Here is a 17,035-nt window from a genome sequence, read left to right on the forward strand (position 1 = left end):
ATTCATTGAGATTGTTTTAGTGTTTTTCATGACTTCGAAATTCGAGTTTCATGCTCAAAATTTTGGGGTCGTGACAGAACGAAAAAACAATTAGGCACCGTAACAATTTCGACTTTTCGAGAAGAATCGTAATGGCACAGTGACAATTCATCAAGAGCCTAATTACATTTCGAAGCCGAAACTCAGAATCGAAGCCACGAGAGAGAGCTAGGCTCAGAAAATTCATGGAGCATTTGTTTAGCAAAATCAGTGAACCAAAATTAGAAAGTGAGAGAGTGATGTAACCGAATTGATCAAACAGAGAGGAAAAGAGAATAATCGGACTGACCTTATCGCCGGCCGGAGAGGTTTACAGTGCCGATTGAGGTTTGGTGAAGAAGACGAAGGAAACCCCTTGGAGATTTTGAGAGTGTAACGCTTTGAAGAGTGAGCGAGAGTTTCGTGAGGGAGGGAAAAGCCAGAGAGGGAGCGAAACGTTATATTGGGAGAAGAGAGAGAGAGAGAGGTGTGGTGTGGTTTTGACGCGTGGCAGACGGGGGTAAAAATACTAGAGAGTGATATGACGTTGAAAAGTAAATTTGAATTTTGAAATTGTTTTTTTGGGTTAATTTCAACGGTAGAAAGTGCTTTTAAGACGTCATTTATTTCCAAAATATTTAGTTTCAGAAAAAGAATAACCCGTTTGAAGACGAAAATATTCACCTGCAAAAAATTTGAATGAGTTGGAGTTACGTGGCTTATCTCTAGAAGCCCCCCGGCCACTTGAGGGAAATCTCGGTTTGTTCGTTTTTTTATTTCATTTTACTTGATTAATAATCATATACATTTATTATTCTCTCAATAGTTATTCTTTCATGACATATCATTTTTTCGAATTAATATTTAATAAGACTGTTGGTAAGAATTTATGTTTGAACCCTCTTACCAAGTTCAAATCCCACCTAAGCTTAAGTTTAGTGAAATTGGACATTATGCTTCATGAAAGTTTAAATCATCATGGAATCTTAGGTTATAATGAGACAATAGTCTCAAAAATAATTTCAGGATTCTACAACATGCGTTTGGTGCTTGATACATATTTCATTGGACACGGACTTTGTTATAATGTACTACCATTTCGTTCCCCGAATGCAAAATTAGTAATATCCTACACATAGACTTAAAATGAAGTATTATAATAAGTGAATTCGGTGAAACCGCACATAATATTCACAAATTCTAAACTTCCCAAAATCTTACGTTTTGAAATATCATAAAACCTCAAACTCCTTTATTAATAAATCCAAATCATTGATCAGCAAAGCTGTAGAGAACCCCAATCTGAACAACCCAACAGTTTTCAACCTGACAGAAAAAGGATCACAACAAAGGAAAATAAAATCAGACATAAAAATATAGAAAATAAAATTAAACATCAGGGAAAGAAAAAAAAACCCAAAAAAGAAAGGAAAAAGATAAAGGAAGAAGGAGAGAGAAGAGGATGAGACTTTGGAAGAGAGAGAGAGAGAGAGAGAGCCCTCCCCGAAAGACCCCCAAAATTTGTCAGAAAAACTCAAAACCCCATCACAGAAGAAATAAGAAAACCCAGAAATTACAGACTCTGTGGGTAACTAGCTCTACACTCTCCACCTCGTCTTCCTCAAATCTCATGAATCCCCAGAAAACAGAACAAGATCTCTTCCACCACAACAACCACCACCATTTCCACCACCACCTCCACAACCATGATCTCGACCCACCGCCCCCGATCCCCCAATCCCAGTCGGAAACCGACGTCATCGAGCCTCTCTTCACTCCCCTCCCCGAAATCGACCTCTTCCGGTCCTCCCCCTCCCCTTCCTCCTCCTCCTCCGACAACCCTAACCCTACCTCCTCCCCCTCCGCCGCCGTCAAAACCACTCCGCTCCACATCAGCCCCGAGCCTCACATCTCCTCGCAGTTCTACACCTTCAACCTCGACTCCCACTCCCTCATGATCCGCTGCCTCATGGAGGCCCGCCTCGCCTCCCCCGCCGAGATCCGCCGCGCCACCCCCGCCGACGTCCTCAAGTCGTGGCGCGCCGTCTGGAAGGACCGCAACGAGGACACCGCTTACGTCACCGCCTGGAAGCGCATTCAGGACAAGCTCTCTGCTCACCTGGACCAAAACGGTAACGAATTCCTGTGCTTCAAGAACAATACTCAGCAATTCGTTTCGCACATTAATCAGTGGCAGGATATTGTTATGGCTTTTCATAGTGATACTGATCTTAAACACTTGGGACTGAAAGAAACTATTGATAGGATTAAGCAGGTCTGGACTGTAGGTGCTAAGTTTTACGGCATTCCTGAGAGTTACATTAGAGTCTGTGTCGCCGCCTGCCCCGTGTGTGCCTCCGCATCCTCGGGGCTATCAGCCAGGAACAAGCGGCGGCGGTTTGAGTACACTGAGTCGTTTGATGTGCCGGCAAAAGAGGTGCAGCATAAGCTGCAGCAGCTGGCGGCGAAGCATAAGGTGGTGCTTTGCATTAGGCAGAAGTATATTAGGTATAAGCCGTTTATGGCCGAGGTTAAGGACTATGCTTGCCACAGGGCGGGCGAGCCGGCTGCTAAGAAGTCTAAGATACTGAAGAGGGAGCCGTATGCGTCGAAGAGGTGCGGGTGTGGGTTTCGGATTAGGGCGATTGTTCCTATTGCGAATTATAATGAAAAGGACAAGACGTTTGTGTATCAGGAAGAAGGGGTGGCTGTGTTTAAGCTGTATGCTGTGCATTCAGGGCATGAGCCAGGGCCGCTGGATGGGAATGCGAGGATTATGCATCGGGTTGTGGGGAGCAAAGGTGGGTTTTTGATGGATCAAGATACTGTGTATGGGGTCAGTGATGAGTTTGAGAGCGAGGGGTTTGGATTGTTGGGGAAGGATGAAGGGGATTTGCACCATTCAGTTTTGCAGCAGGTGAAGGAGTTGAGAGCTGAAGTTGGGTTTTTGGAAGAGAGAATTGCAAAAATACCACTGGAGCTTTTGGGATCAGTGTCTAGAGAATTGTTTGATATAGTGAATAAAGTTAGACATGTAGGGGTGGGAAGTTCGAAGACGATGGGTTTGCTCGAGGACAAGCCAGAATCAGATGATATTTTGGTCGGGGAGAATGATTTGGCACACTGGAACCACCATGAACGTCTATATGGAGATGGACAGGATGCCGATTTGATTGAGGATGATGAAGATAGTTTTGGGCGGACTCTTGGGGATGTTGTCCCCTGGGAGCAGATGAGGACCGAGTGTAGGAGTCAGAAGGATCTGATCAGTGAGGCTTGTAAGCCTGGGAAGTGGTTGAAATGCAGTGAGTTTGACGAGAAGAGCATCCTTGATTGCCAGGATACTAAACTAACCAAGCCCTTATCACAAGACGAGAGTATAGTGACAGATGTAGGTCTTATTGGTTTACAGGTTGATAGTTTCTACCAAGGGAGTTCTAAATGGTATGATTCTCCTTGTGGGTTGGACCCAGGTGCAGATTGTGGGGATAGTGCATTCAGGCATGGGGAGATTGTTTAGTCTCTGAATAAGTTGGTTAAGCCCTTCTAACATAGTTATGAGTGTATTATATCCCTTCCCCCAGTTGGAAGTGGGTTGTACATCTTGTATACAGAAATTGGAGCCTCTTGCTGCAGGCTCCTTGACTGTGTGTTGTTATGTAAAGTATCTCCAATTGAGCTTTTATGCACATAACTTTTTCGTAACTATTTGTTGACCTTGCTCTGGGCATTCAGAATTACTCAATGTAATTATTTGTTCGACATTTATAATAAAATTTTGGTTTTTGCACATTGTGAGGCTGTGAGCCACAATATTTCAATTGCTGTGTATACCGGAAGCTATAAATTCAGTCACTTGATGTGCTGCACCTCTATGTTCCCCTTTAAAACACTACACTACTGCATGTTTATTAATTTGTGCCATTCCGCTATTTATTTATGATTTTGGTTTTTTTATAATATGTATTAACTTGTAATGATACATCTCTTGTAATTTGTGTGGGCTTATCATATGTTTGTGGGTTCCTCTGCATATTTGCTAGAACTTGTTTAACAGTGGAAGGTGGTTCTGGATGGTTGATGATTCAACAAGAGATGATTGCCTTTTGAAGACAAGTCTTGGCAGGTAAATGAATATACAAACGCCTTATAAATTACTCCTTTTGTATGCATCATATATCTGCATCCTGCTAATTAGCTTATGAATGGTGTGGCATTCAGTTTCTTATAATGTCCATAGGACATGGAATTTGTGAAATACTGAAGTAGATATATATCAAACAGGAAAACTATTGTCCAGCTGGCTGCTTGGCAAGAATGATAACTCGTATACTTTTTGGTTACCTTTCTGCAGAACACTATTTGTGCATATTGAAGGTATTAAATAAATAAATTAGGGATTTTTCTGCAACACTTCACGTTCTGCCATACAGTTTCAACTTTCAAGGCTTTGAAAATCTTTAATTCTAATTTTTGGTGAAATGTGATGATCCCCTTACTACCCTAGATAAACATCAACTGTATATATATTATTAAGACTAGGTTCACATGTGATTTACATATAGGAATTGGTATTCCTGTGCTTTGAATCATGCAGCTTATGCAAGGGTCAAGGGTGCACCTAATTTTCCCTTCAATGTGTTTTGATACTATCTTGTTTGATGGTAAACCTTCTGAAGGTTGTGACGTTGTGCTATGCTTATCTGTAGGTCTTCCCAATCAAAACTTAGCAAACCATAGTCATATACAGTCAGCTGGTTGTGAACTACTTGTGAGTTGTGAATTGTGGTAAGGTTTCAGTGACTTGCTGACGGACTAGATTGTGCCTACATTTCAAGGTTTGATGGTGGAGAACAATGGTCACAGTAACTTCAAAGTTGATACTAAATCGCATTAGAATTCTACCTGATTACCCAAATGAGATGCCAGGAATACAGATTGCATATTTAATCTTAATACTGTGGATTTGGCTCTGTATATCTACAATTACCTGTTCAATCTTTGAGCCTCCCTCGGAATAGATCTTAAATTTTGGTCATTTGATTAATGAAGCTGATCGGTCCAATATTACGAGTCAGATTATCGACAAACACATTACACTATTTGGACCGGACAAACTGTCTACAGCAGAACACATTACCAATGGGGGATTGACTGAAGTGATCATGAGATTGTAGTTGGGAACTTGGGGCAATGTTTTCTGATAATTTTGATCTGTTTGGGTTTGAATTTTCGGTTCTTAATCAGGACGTAATACAGTAGAAATCTGTTAGTGTGGAGTGTCTTTAAGGAAAGGTAATTTAAGATCTCATCCACGAGATGTCAAATTGGTTTCAGTAAGATTTTCCAATCTTGTCCATTTGAACTTCATATTTGAAAGGAACCGTCTACTTGTATATAAATGCATCACCCTTGGTTAGTCATATATTTGCAGCTTTCTAGTGCTCCTATGGGGAGTCCCCCCTACCTCGGGAGTGATTCCTAGCTTGACTCAGTGACAACGACTACCGGGTTTTCACTCCATCTCCGTCAACAAAAAATAGTTTCTTAGCTATTATTATATAGGGGCTAGATGATACAAGCATATTACAATCCCAGTGTGATCTCTGTGATGCATTTAGATACAGGGAAAATGGTAAGAATTGTATATTAACTATTAGTCACTGGTAATTTCAGTATACTAACTTTAAAAACTAACATTTTAGTACATGAAGTTTGAATCTTAATATCATTTCCATATATGTTGTTAACTTTTCCGTTAAGGTTGACGTTACAAACAAAATTTTTTTGTTTTTGATACTAGCAATTAATCAACCAATTTTCCAATAAGAACTAGCTTTTAACATGTCAAAACATTTTCATCTAACGACATCATGTCTACGGTTACTTTAAACTTGGCGGAATCACAGCTGCCTTAACCAGGAAAAAGGTTATCTAGTGTCAATAGTAACCGTAGACATGAGATCGTTCGGTAAAAATGTTTTGGCATGTTGAAGGCTAATTTTTATTGGAAAATTGGTTGATTAATTGCTAGTGTCAAAAACAAAAAGTTTTGTTTGTAACGTCAAACTTAAATGAAAAGTTAACGGCATATATGAAGATGATGTTAAGATTCAAACTTCATGTACTAAAGTGTTAGTTTTAAAAGTTGGTATACTGTTTTTATAATTTTCTCTTAGATATAACTCATATAAGCCTATCCCAGAGGAAGCACAAAGCAAGATCCAATCAATACACAAAGTTATGTGATTAACATATTAAATCCAAAATAGTACACTTCATTAAACCTGAGAAGCAACATTGCTCGCAAAAAGCAGACCATAACGTACACGAAGTTGAAAGGTGATCACTGATCAGTTGACAACAACAGAGTTAAAAATTTTGGTGAGGACCCGGAGGACGAAATCTTACTCCAGGCAAATAGCGGGAGACAAATTCTCGTGCTATTACTTGGAGATCTTCACGGTCCAAGAACTCTTGGTCTAGCGGATTGAAAAGGCTCGTCATTTCTTGACTTGCTGCACATTGTTCTATTTCAAGAGGATCAGCTTGCATCATTAAGTTGGAAATGGGTAGCAACTCCGAGGATGATGCTACAATATTGGCCAAGGAATGCGGGATCTGAGGTTGAGGCGAGGGCGGCGGCTGTGGCAGACGCTGCAAGGTAGCAAGACGGGCCTGAACATAGGCCAACTCTGCCTGCAAATTGATTATCTACAAACCACAAGACACATCAATTCAGTACTTCTGTATTAGGTCAGATATCGTTTACAAGGCTATCATATTGGTCAAAATTAAGTAAACGGACCTGGTTTGGTTTGCTTTGGTTCTTTGGTTTTTATTGCTATCTTAATCAAATGACGCAGACATAAAGTAACCTTATTCAGTGAAAATTTCCTGACAAAGCTTTCATGTGTAGTCAAATTATTCTACCTAACAAAGCTTAAGAAATTCTACCAAACTCAAAAGCTAATGAAGAATACTCGATAGTTAACGATTGATTTCTAATTTTATATGTATCTTGCCAACGGGCTTTGACATCTACAAATGTGAGAAGGAACTGTCTGAAACTTGAGACACGCATTAAAGTGCTACTTTGTATAACCCACAATGCAACTGATAGTCCATGTAACAGATTTAGTGAAACAGATTTCTTGTGACTGAAGAAAGTAGTTTTGGTTTAGCCATGATAAAAAAAAATTGACACTCACGTAGCTTCTGACACTTGCGATATAAGTTTGAAGAACAGTCAGTGGTAAGGGCACTAGCATAGTGATTGATAAAGAAAAAATCAAAAGAATCACAGACCAAACAGTGTATAGGCTCCTTTATTTCCGATCATGCAAGAAAAATACATCAAGTCATCGATCATCTATATGGTCGTAAAATAAATTCATAGAATATCATTAAATCAAGAGACCATCATATTGCTCCAATTATTTGAGAATGGTTAGGACTTAGGAAAGTCAAAACTAGACTCATTTATATAATTTTTTCTCGAATTACTACATATATATATATATATAGGTGTGTATATATGTTTGCTTGGTAGCTCCGGCAAGCAACACACCCCAAAAGTCATTTTCACCCAATACATTATACACCGGCGACGAGAGAGAGAGAGAATGAGGGTGAAACATATCAAATTGAGACAAAATTCAAAGCTCTAAATTTTTAGCATAAGATTCACAACACTTTTAATTGGAAGGCACACCAAAGGAAATGAACCTGTCCTTCGTAATCTCTCCGATCCATGAAAGTGCAAGTGAGCACTGTTTGAAACTCATTTCGATTGAAGCACTCTAGCTGATGAGACGAATTCATTATAAAACCAAAAAAAAAAAAACCATTTTTAGTTAACCTGCCTTCCGGAAATGAACCAGAAAGTTGCAGCAGAAACAGTCTGGTATAAACTTGTGAAACACGCGGTCACTGAATTTTCACGTTCTACAAAAATGGGAAAACCTTGACAAAAGTAATCAAAGATTTCATGACCTACAGTGCTTCTTGTCAAAGAAATGACAGAAGATACAAATCTGGATTGATGGAAATACACACCAGGCGCATGTTAGTACAATCACAATGTCTCGCACAATTGTCAATATTTTGTAATTGAAGTAACCAAAAAACAATAATTATTTAAAAATAATAATAATTAGAACAGTGAGAAACCCTAATTTACCTAGCTAGCTTACATAGAAAACTCTCTTAGAAAAATACCAAGATAAAATCTTATGTTTAAAATACAAAATTTAATACACTCAAAAACTAAATAATTTAAGCTAAATCTCTAAAAGAGCTTCAAAATCAGCTTGTAATTAACTAGCGAGCATCAATTATCAAATCTGGATTGATGGAAATACACACCAGGCGCATGTTAGTACAATCACAATGTCTCGCACAATTGTCAATATTTTGTAATTGAAGTAACCAAAAAAAAAATTATTTAAAAATAATAATAATTGGAACAGTGAGAAACCCTAATTTACCTAGCTAGCTTACATAGAAAACTCTCTTAGAAAAATACCAAGATAAAATCTTATGTTTAAAATACAAAATTTAATACACTCAAAACCTAAATAATTTAAGCTAAATCTATAAAAGAGGTTCAAAATCAGCTTGTAATTAACTAGCGAGCATCAATTATCAAATCGATCTCGCTCTCACCCCTTGGACCTCAGTTTGCCACAAAATGAAACAACAGTAAAGAAATATTAAGATATCGATCGAGGTTGATCGATCAGTACTATCAAACCTGCTGCTGGAGGGTGAAAATGTGAGCAACGCAGCCATAAACCGGGTCTCGAACCCTAGCAAGAGCCTCATAGCAGAGAGTAACGACAGCATCGAGCCTCTTGTGAGCAGGTATGCGCAGGAGTAGCTTGGAGGCGTTGCTTGCACCGAACACTTTGTGCACCGCCGCGAAGTGAGCGGTGCCTTGATCTGAGTCGAAGTAGGGCGCAAATATGCAGCCTCTCAAGCACTTTCGCCTGAGGAACTTGCAAGCACCACAAGGCCCTTGAGATACTTCTCCATCGTTTGCAACATTAATACTTCCACTACTCATCTCAATCTAACTAGCTAGCTAGCTCTGAGATCAGAGATCGATCAGCTTCGATCTTCTTCTAGTTCTTCCTTGAGAGTCAGTTTGAGTTTTTGTGGGGTCTGGCCGTCTGAGGGAGATTGATTAATAAAGAGAGGGGGATCAGGGGGTGATAGATTGAGAGAGGAAGGGAGTTGGGTTATTTTTCTTTTGGATGAGGAATTATTTATGGTTTGGATGGGTGGCTGGTGGGCCAATAGATTGGACTGGTGGACTGGTGGTGATCTATTTTCTTTGTGCATCTGTTACAGTTTCTCTTAACAGTGCATACAAGTAAACCCAAATGAATTACCCAACTGTCATTGTCACCAACACACCATCACGTCAATTTCATGTAAACTGGTATAGTTACCTAGCTAGTGGAGTAGTAAATACATAAATACGCATTAATATATACAGAGAGAGGTCGGTATAAATTTCAGAAATTTAATTACATGGTGGATATATACGTACGAACGTTAAATTATTAAATTCTCTCGCATCTGCATGAAGGTGAAGATCGAAGACGATGTGGATATGAGAGCTTAAGTGGCTGCAAATAGAGAGTATGTGCCCGTTCTTGAGTGCGGGTGGGAGGAGGTGCAATTCATAAGGCATTTGGTTTATATATCGGGAAAACTTTGGAATCACGGCAAGTAGCTAGAGAAAAGAAGTGTAGTCTGCGTTAAGCAAACAAACATATAGTATGCTGTTATCGTCTACTTGCCTTGCATATATAGTTCCTAGTCATATCAACATTTGTAAATAGTACTGACAACTGTGTATGCAGAAATGCTGTGAAGCACCAGCAATTTACCTTCTTCTATTTATTTATTACTGTTAAATACGTTTTCTCTCTCTGGAAACATTTCTCTGGTTGGATAAATAAATCTCTGTGTTAATTTCATCAAGTCATGAACTTATGTGCTACCGAGAAATATATTATGCAAGTGACCATAACTAAACTCGATCGTATGAGTTCACCAGTATACGAGTTATGATGTGCAGTCATATATGAATCATACTCTTTACTACCATATATATACGTATGAGTTGCAGTTGGTACAAACAACTGAAATAAATTCATTCAAGTCTGACAAAGTTTGGTTGAGACCATGCCAGTTGGTCTTATAGCAGTGTTTGTCTCCAATTGTAGTATGAGGTTTAAACTTTAAAGTTCAAGATCTCATCCCACAGTAGCAGAAATCAATGCCTCTTTCACTAAGATTTTCATAAGCTAGATATTAGTTTGTAATAATTAGGTCCGTATTCCACAAAAATACCTAGCTAATTAAGAGGGTAATTAATCACCTGATACATAGTGATTTGTCAGTAACAGTGCATGCATGTCTGACTTCTTAATTAAACTCTTGCAAGGGAAGTAACTCGTAAGGAGTCATGCAGTAGTAATCATGGTGGAAGTGATGGGAAGTAGAAGAGTATAAGTGATCGAAGAAGAAGAAGAAGGTGGGTGAGGCCGTCATTAATGGTCAAGAACAACTCCTGCGCTTTAGCTTTCAGTGAACTACAGCAGCTCCCGCCCAGTAGTCAACAGTCAAGAACAACACAGAGACTGATGAGTCCAATAGCAATGGTGCCCTAGCCAGGACTGACGACTCAGTAGTGACTCTGACCGACCACAATGGATTGATGTTTGTTTCATTGCTCAACACAGAAAACTATGCAGTAGGGCAATACTTACTGCGCCGTGCACCATAGACATCGAATCATGCCACGTGCAGCCTTCTATAGTTCTATTATTATCACTGCAACTCACCTTCGAGTACTCTATCAATCACTCAAGATGTACTCACGTATACTCGAGTAAAAAAAAAACTACTATTGCATGGAGTTACGTATATCGATCAACACTCTGTACGAACTCGAAATCAAAACTACTGTTGCATCACTTGCATGTACGTACATAGGTATATCAAATTTTTTGTACGTACTCAAATTAAAATCAACTCTGGCCGGGATGAACAGTCTCTTAATTATACTAGTATACTACTACGTACGTTGACGTTGTCTTGGTTTCTTATTAGTGTTGATCATCAGGCCCGTACTGTACGTACGATGATCGCTAGAGGAGAAGTAGAGATCTCAACCTATGATTTAGATACAATCGTGCCCCCTTATCTGAGTGCAGATTTGCATGTAAGTTAGCTGCATGTCGTGGCCGGTATGGGCTTAGGTTAATTAGATGGGGTTTAGCGTTTCATATATATGCATGACGACGGGCTTTAGCATAATAGCATTGATCTCCCGAGGGTCGAAAGACCTTAATTACTTAGGGTTTTGGAGTGTCTAGGGTTCAGGATCATAAATTCATAAGTACATTATTATAGCTAGCTACAGTCCTGACTTTGAGCCCAAACTGTGTAGACTATTAATGACACGCTCTAAGCCTCTAGCCTTTCAAAAAAAAGAAAAAGAAAAAGAAAAAAAGACACTCTAATTAAACTCGGTTATTTGTCTCAAACTTTCACCTAAGTTGTCGGCTTAATCGTATTGAAAATATATAGCTTTGGTTAATTAGGACTTCAGATCGAGCATTAAGATCGATGTAATGGGGATGTCACCATACGTATTGGCTTTTTATTTTGTGTTGGCCCTTCAATTCACTAATTCACAGATGGAAAATTAGTCTTGCTATAGCTGGGCATTATTTTATAATCCACGAATTCCGGGTTTGTTTTATAGATCGCGAGCAACCAGAAAGTGATTGGAAATTGGAAGGAAGATGTAAAAACCGGAAACCCATAAGAACCATTGAGAACACAAGTAGACTACTAGGGTATATAACTGATGTATGAAAAACAAAGATATAAGAAGGGGACTCCTCTTTTTGTAAACCACACTCCTTGTGTTATTTATTTCAGAAATACCCCTTTCTACAACTCTTTTTTTTGGTATTATTCTTCAACTCACTTTAAGATTTATTGATATTTCAGTTCTGTGATTGCTGCATGCCGAACAAGTGTTTTGCCCTCCTCCTCGTCTATGTAATCAACTTCGATCAAAACTCTCATCTCTTCTTTAGTGTTTTATCATCACCTGATATTTAATTAAAATTATAGTTCCCATGAATTTTCATGAGTGAGGCTACTTAATTAAAAATGAGTGGTAGAAAATATAAGATGATGGGATGGGTAATTTAGGAAATTCAATGAGGGAAAGAGGAACTTGGAGTGTGGTTTACAAAAAGTGCACTCCCTATAAGAAATGTGATATTGTATTTTGTAACAAACAAAAAATGTGATATTGTATTTAACCATATAAATTGTGTAACAGTTGTGAAAAAAGATAAGAAAGATTCAAAATTTCTAATATGTTCCCAAAAATATATATAACGGTCAAAGAAGATCTGTAACTGAAGAAAAATGAGTCATATATACATCATCGGTGCACATTTCAGATATTTATACTACAAATTGAAGAAAATGAAAATCCATGCCAGTGTATATATTGCTATTTAGGATAATACAAGTGCTCAACATTGTTAATTAGTGCTATTTCTAATTAGTCATTACTAATTAGCTAGCTTGCAGTTAATTAGTCAAGAATACAGATCCGATCGATGACTGTTTGACTAACATGTATGACTGATCTAAAAGCCTATCAAATATTACTTCCATGATTAGTCTGGTTCAAAATCTTCTTTGACCACTTTATTTAATTATAATATTACTCTTATCCCATTAATTGTAATATTGTATTACTTAAACTCTCTTTGTTTAACCAATCGGTTGACTAGTTAATCCTTCTTAGGTTCTTAGCAGCTCAATTGCCGCATGTTGGGGTGACATCCCACAATTCTAAACACATGTATATCTTCTAACTTGTAATCGATTAAGCCAGTGCAGATCATCATAAACAGTTATACATTTCTTAAGATTTTAAGGGTTTTGACCGCACGGGCGGGGAACTCGATCGTGGGGTCTTTATTCACTTTTTAATATCTAAGATTGCATTGTGCAATGTTGATTACAGAAAATTTAGGTAAGCTTATGGGTTAATTTCTTTTATGGTACCTAAAATATGGTTACTTTGACAATTTGGTACATGATGTATGAAAATGGACAATTTAGTACCTGAAGTTCTCATTTGTAAGCCATTTGGTACCTCTATCAATTTTGATCATATTTTTAGGGTTATTTCATCATTCTAGCCTTAAACTCATTAAATTTACATTTTTCTTCATTTCTTCCTATAATTGCCTCTCTTTGGAGATAATTAAATTCATATATCTACTCCACTTAGCATCTACTTCGCATATATCGAAAATAATTTTTTTTCTTAATATACTTATTGTATCCTAATTATTTTTGCAAAGGAAAATAAATCCTTTATGCAATTGTAAATTTTTATTAAATACATTTTTTTAATTACATATAATTAAAATTAATTTAGATTGATAACTACATTATGAAAAATTATATACGTAAATCATCACAAATACTAAGTGGATGAGTTATCAAATTTTTAGTGATAATTTAAAGGCAATTTGAAGGTATTATGAAAAAATGAAGTAAATTAGATATAGAATGACGGAAATAACCCTGAAATATATGGTCAAAATTGACATAAGTACTAAAATAGCCTAAATTTGAGAACTTTAGGTACCAAATTGTCTATTTTCATATATCAGGTATCAAATTGTCCAAGTAGTCAAACATCAGGTACCATATGAGGAATTTACCCTAAGCTTATTTGCAAGACCCTGCGTAATTAAACACTAAGAGACATTCTAAGCAACAATTCAAAGACCAAGTTCCAAATCGTGTATGTGTACGTATCTTTTAGACTTGACATGTTGCCGAGACATACATGATACTTGCTAAGCAAACATAGAGAACTTAGCTTCCTCATTCAAACTTTCTAACCCACCTCGCAGTTCATAAGAATATGATAAGAACATCATGAAAGTATGAAACACTCAACTATTCAAGAAGACATCTCTCTTAACTAGTGAATTCCCACAGACTACAAAAGGTTCAAACAAAGAGGCACAAGAATTTAACGCCTCCCTTCCTTCCTTGGAGATCAGTGACAATCACACAGAACGAAGTAACCGGTTGATATGGGCTACTGTTACAACGTAAGCTGCCTCAGTCGTCATCAACACCGTCCGAGTTTGCTCAAAAAGACACGCGTCGCACACCCGACGGCACCGGAGCTCTCAATAGTGCTTCCAATCATGGAACACATGGATTGGTCAGAGCCAAACACGACGGTGATGCGCCGTTACGAACTATTCACACCTTTTTTCACTTCCAGTTTTACTAAAAGTAAAAACAATTCTTTTACAGTGGGGGAGGACGTTACTGAGTTTCCAAATGAAGGCGCGTGGAAACTACTGTTGGAAGATGAGGTCATTCTTCTCGGCTTGGACGACCGTTCCTCTCATTGTCACCCCACACGTGGTGGCCTGAGATTAGTGTGGCTCTATTACTCTAGTTTTGAATTCCGAACTAGCTAGGGATTTGACCCTTTTGATTGTAATTTACCATTATTACCATTTTGGGAAAGTTTCAAGTTTAGAACGGACCTTTGAGCTGGTTAACCACAAGTTTTCTTGTCTTCTTGCTATTGGAACTTCTCCAACGATGATAATGGAGGTTGTTCTTTACAATGAGAAGGAGTACAAACTATTTTTTCCGAGCAATCTACTCCTCCGGCGGCCGGTGATAATATCATTTTTATAGTATGAAAACGTCATGCTTTCAATTTATCTACAACATAAAAAAAAAAGTTTGTGCTTAAGATATCGAATATTGTTAGATTGAAGCTACTAAAGATAGTGTGAATCAAATGTTATACTATACGTCCTACAATACTTAAATCATACACTATTTTCTCATATCAACAGACTATTTACTAGCGACTTTATTGGTTACCCATATAGTTTCCCAATACATAGAAACTTATATGCTTGTAACTGTTAAGGCTCGTTTATCTAAGATAGTACATATATAAGTAACCATTAGAATTAGGTATTTTAAAAATACTAACCTACATTTGTTCTTTTTTGAGTCTCGGCTTTAATCTACCTTTACGTAATAGCTAAAACTACACTACCTACATATGAGACAATTTGTTTTGTGCGCTCTCAGATACTAGCAATGTAATATGCGATCACTCAACTATGAATGTGAACCATGTATCACATTTTATGAGTGTTCAGTCTTACATCAAATATGACGAAATAACAGTTATTTTTTATAAATAGAAAAACGTTATATGTTTAATTAAGTGGGAATCTTGTTTATCATAAACAATTAGTTCAAAATTGCACAATTAATGTGAACTCGTAAATGTGTTAACACTCGGAAAATTTTGAGCCCAATTTTCCTATCTCATACGTAATAGCTAGCGGGCTTGGTTGCGCTACACATGTACGAATCTTTTGTATGCGCTCGAATATGATCGCTAAGTGTGAAAGTGGACCCTATATCAAGTTTTATGAGATCTCGATCTCACATGAAATATACAAAGATGAGACCGTTATTCTTCAATAATGGCAAAATCAGCCGCTTAATTGAAAAGTAAAGTGGATTTCGATTTTCTCTTTTATATTGTTTTTGCGTTATAGTGACCAGAAATAGAAAACACTCAATTTCCGAATTTATCTAGTTTTACCATCATATCAATTATTAGTAACAGAAACAACTAGAGCTAGCTGGTTTAATTTCAATCATATATGAATTATTAGACTGCAACGTCTAGATGCTCAATAGATTTTGCGTAATTAAACCTCTATTCTTCGGCGTTTAGATAAAAATCATCTTTCGTTTTCTGAAGATGACGATGCCTTGTTCGAGTACAACTTTCCGATCATCACATATAGGCCTCAGTGGACTCTTATCTTCTGTGCTACCTTTTTCCTAGTATAGGTAGTCAAGGCATCACTTAAGAAATAATTAAATGAGCCAAGAGTAAGATGCTTAGTGTTATTTCAACTTCATCCTCGTGCCAATTTTTCTTCCATCTTTCTATTTCAATTATCATTGGTTTATCTTTACAATAATTGACAGATATTTTCTTTTACTTGATGTGGATTTTCTTGGAAACTTAAGCAGCACTAAATTATCACAGTATGATTGTATGTAAGATCGATCATACTATACTACCCAGCTGGAAATAATAGTTTTAAAACTGCTCTATCCTTCTATGTATAATTTTGAAACTCAAGCTTCGTTTTGGCTTTTCATATCGAAAAGGAAAGTTAAAAGAAAAATGAAGGTCATTTTCAAACGTAGAGAAAATGAGAGATGGAGATGGCGTCTTTTGCCCTCCACGCAGCTTAAAACACGCAGACTGGCAAACATAAGCAGACCCCCCGACACGTTTCGACCTTCCAAAATCCCATTCTTTTTGCTCCACAGCAACAACAAACCCACTTTCATATTCATATATATAGTTATATCTGATTTAAGACATGAATTCTCATTTTAATTATATACAAGTAAATACATATGTAGCCAGAGAGAGATGATCGATTTTGCTAGCTAGGGCTTATCGTATATATGTTTGCTTCAAGCAAGAAGCTAAATGTTGGTATTAAGCGGTTTGCTCTATCGCGTGGCTTTAAAGTCTTCTTCTTCCTCCTCTTCTAATCTTCTCTCTTAGCTATAGCTAAAGGTAAAGCTAGTTTTGTTTGTTTTTAATATCACAATATTCACACACACCCCTTAACCTCCACTCACTCAATAAGAACAACCATTAACCCCAAAACAAACCAAAACCAAAACAAAACAAAACAAAGCCACCACCAAACCCAAACACCCTTCTTTTTTCCGCTCCCAAAACATTAATGGCACCACTCATCATCATCATCATCTTCACGATCTTAAGCCCCCTCAAACACTCATAAATACCAAATCAATCAGGCCAAGCAAATTGATTAAGATTTGCCTCCGAAGAAAGAAGAAC

General features: G+C 37.5%; 2 protein-coding genes across 2 annotated transcripts; one reads left to right on the forward strand and one right to left on the reverse strand.

The window, feature by feature from the left end:
• The first annotated feature begins 1,554 nt into the window (after positions 1-1,554).
• LOC126802392 (uncharacterized) lies at positions 1,555-3,808 on the forward strand. Its single transcript, XM_050530013.1, has one exon. It carries the CDS (start codon positions 1,649-1,651, stop codon positions 3,536-3,538), a length of 1,890 nt encoding a protein of 629 aa, XP_050385970.1. The 5' UTR covers positions 1,555-1,648; the 3' UTR covers positions 3,539-3,808.
• Positions 3,809-6,372: 2,564 nt separating this feature from the next.
• LOC126802832 (LOB domain-containing protein 19) lies at positions 6,373-9,128 on the reverse strand. Its single transcript, XM_050530542.1, has 2 exons — positions 8,774-9,128; positions 6,373-6,732 (listed from the first exon to the last, which is right to left on the reverse strand). Exons 1-2 carry the CDS (start codon positions 9,083-9,085, stop codon positions 6,391-6,393), a joined length of 654 nt encoding a protein of 217 aa, XP_050386499.1. The 5' UTR covers positions 9,086-9,128; the 3' UTR covers positions 6,373-6,390.
• Between the last annotated feature and the right edge of the window lie 7,907 nt (positions 9,129-17,035).

This window comes from Argentina anserina, chromosome 7, assembly GCF_933775445.1.
Source record: "Argentina anserina chromosome 7, drPotAnse1.1, whole genome shotgun sequence".
Taxonomy (NCBI): domain Eukaryota; kingdom Viridiplantae; phylum Streptophyta; class Magnoliopsida; order Rosales; family Rosaceae; genus Argentina; species Argentina anserina.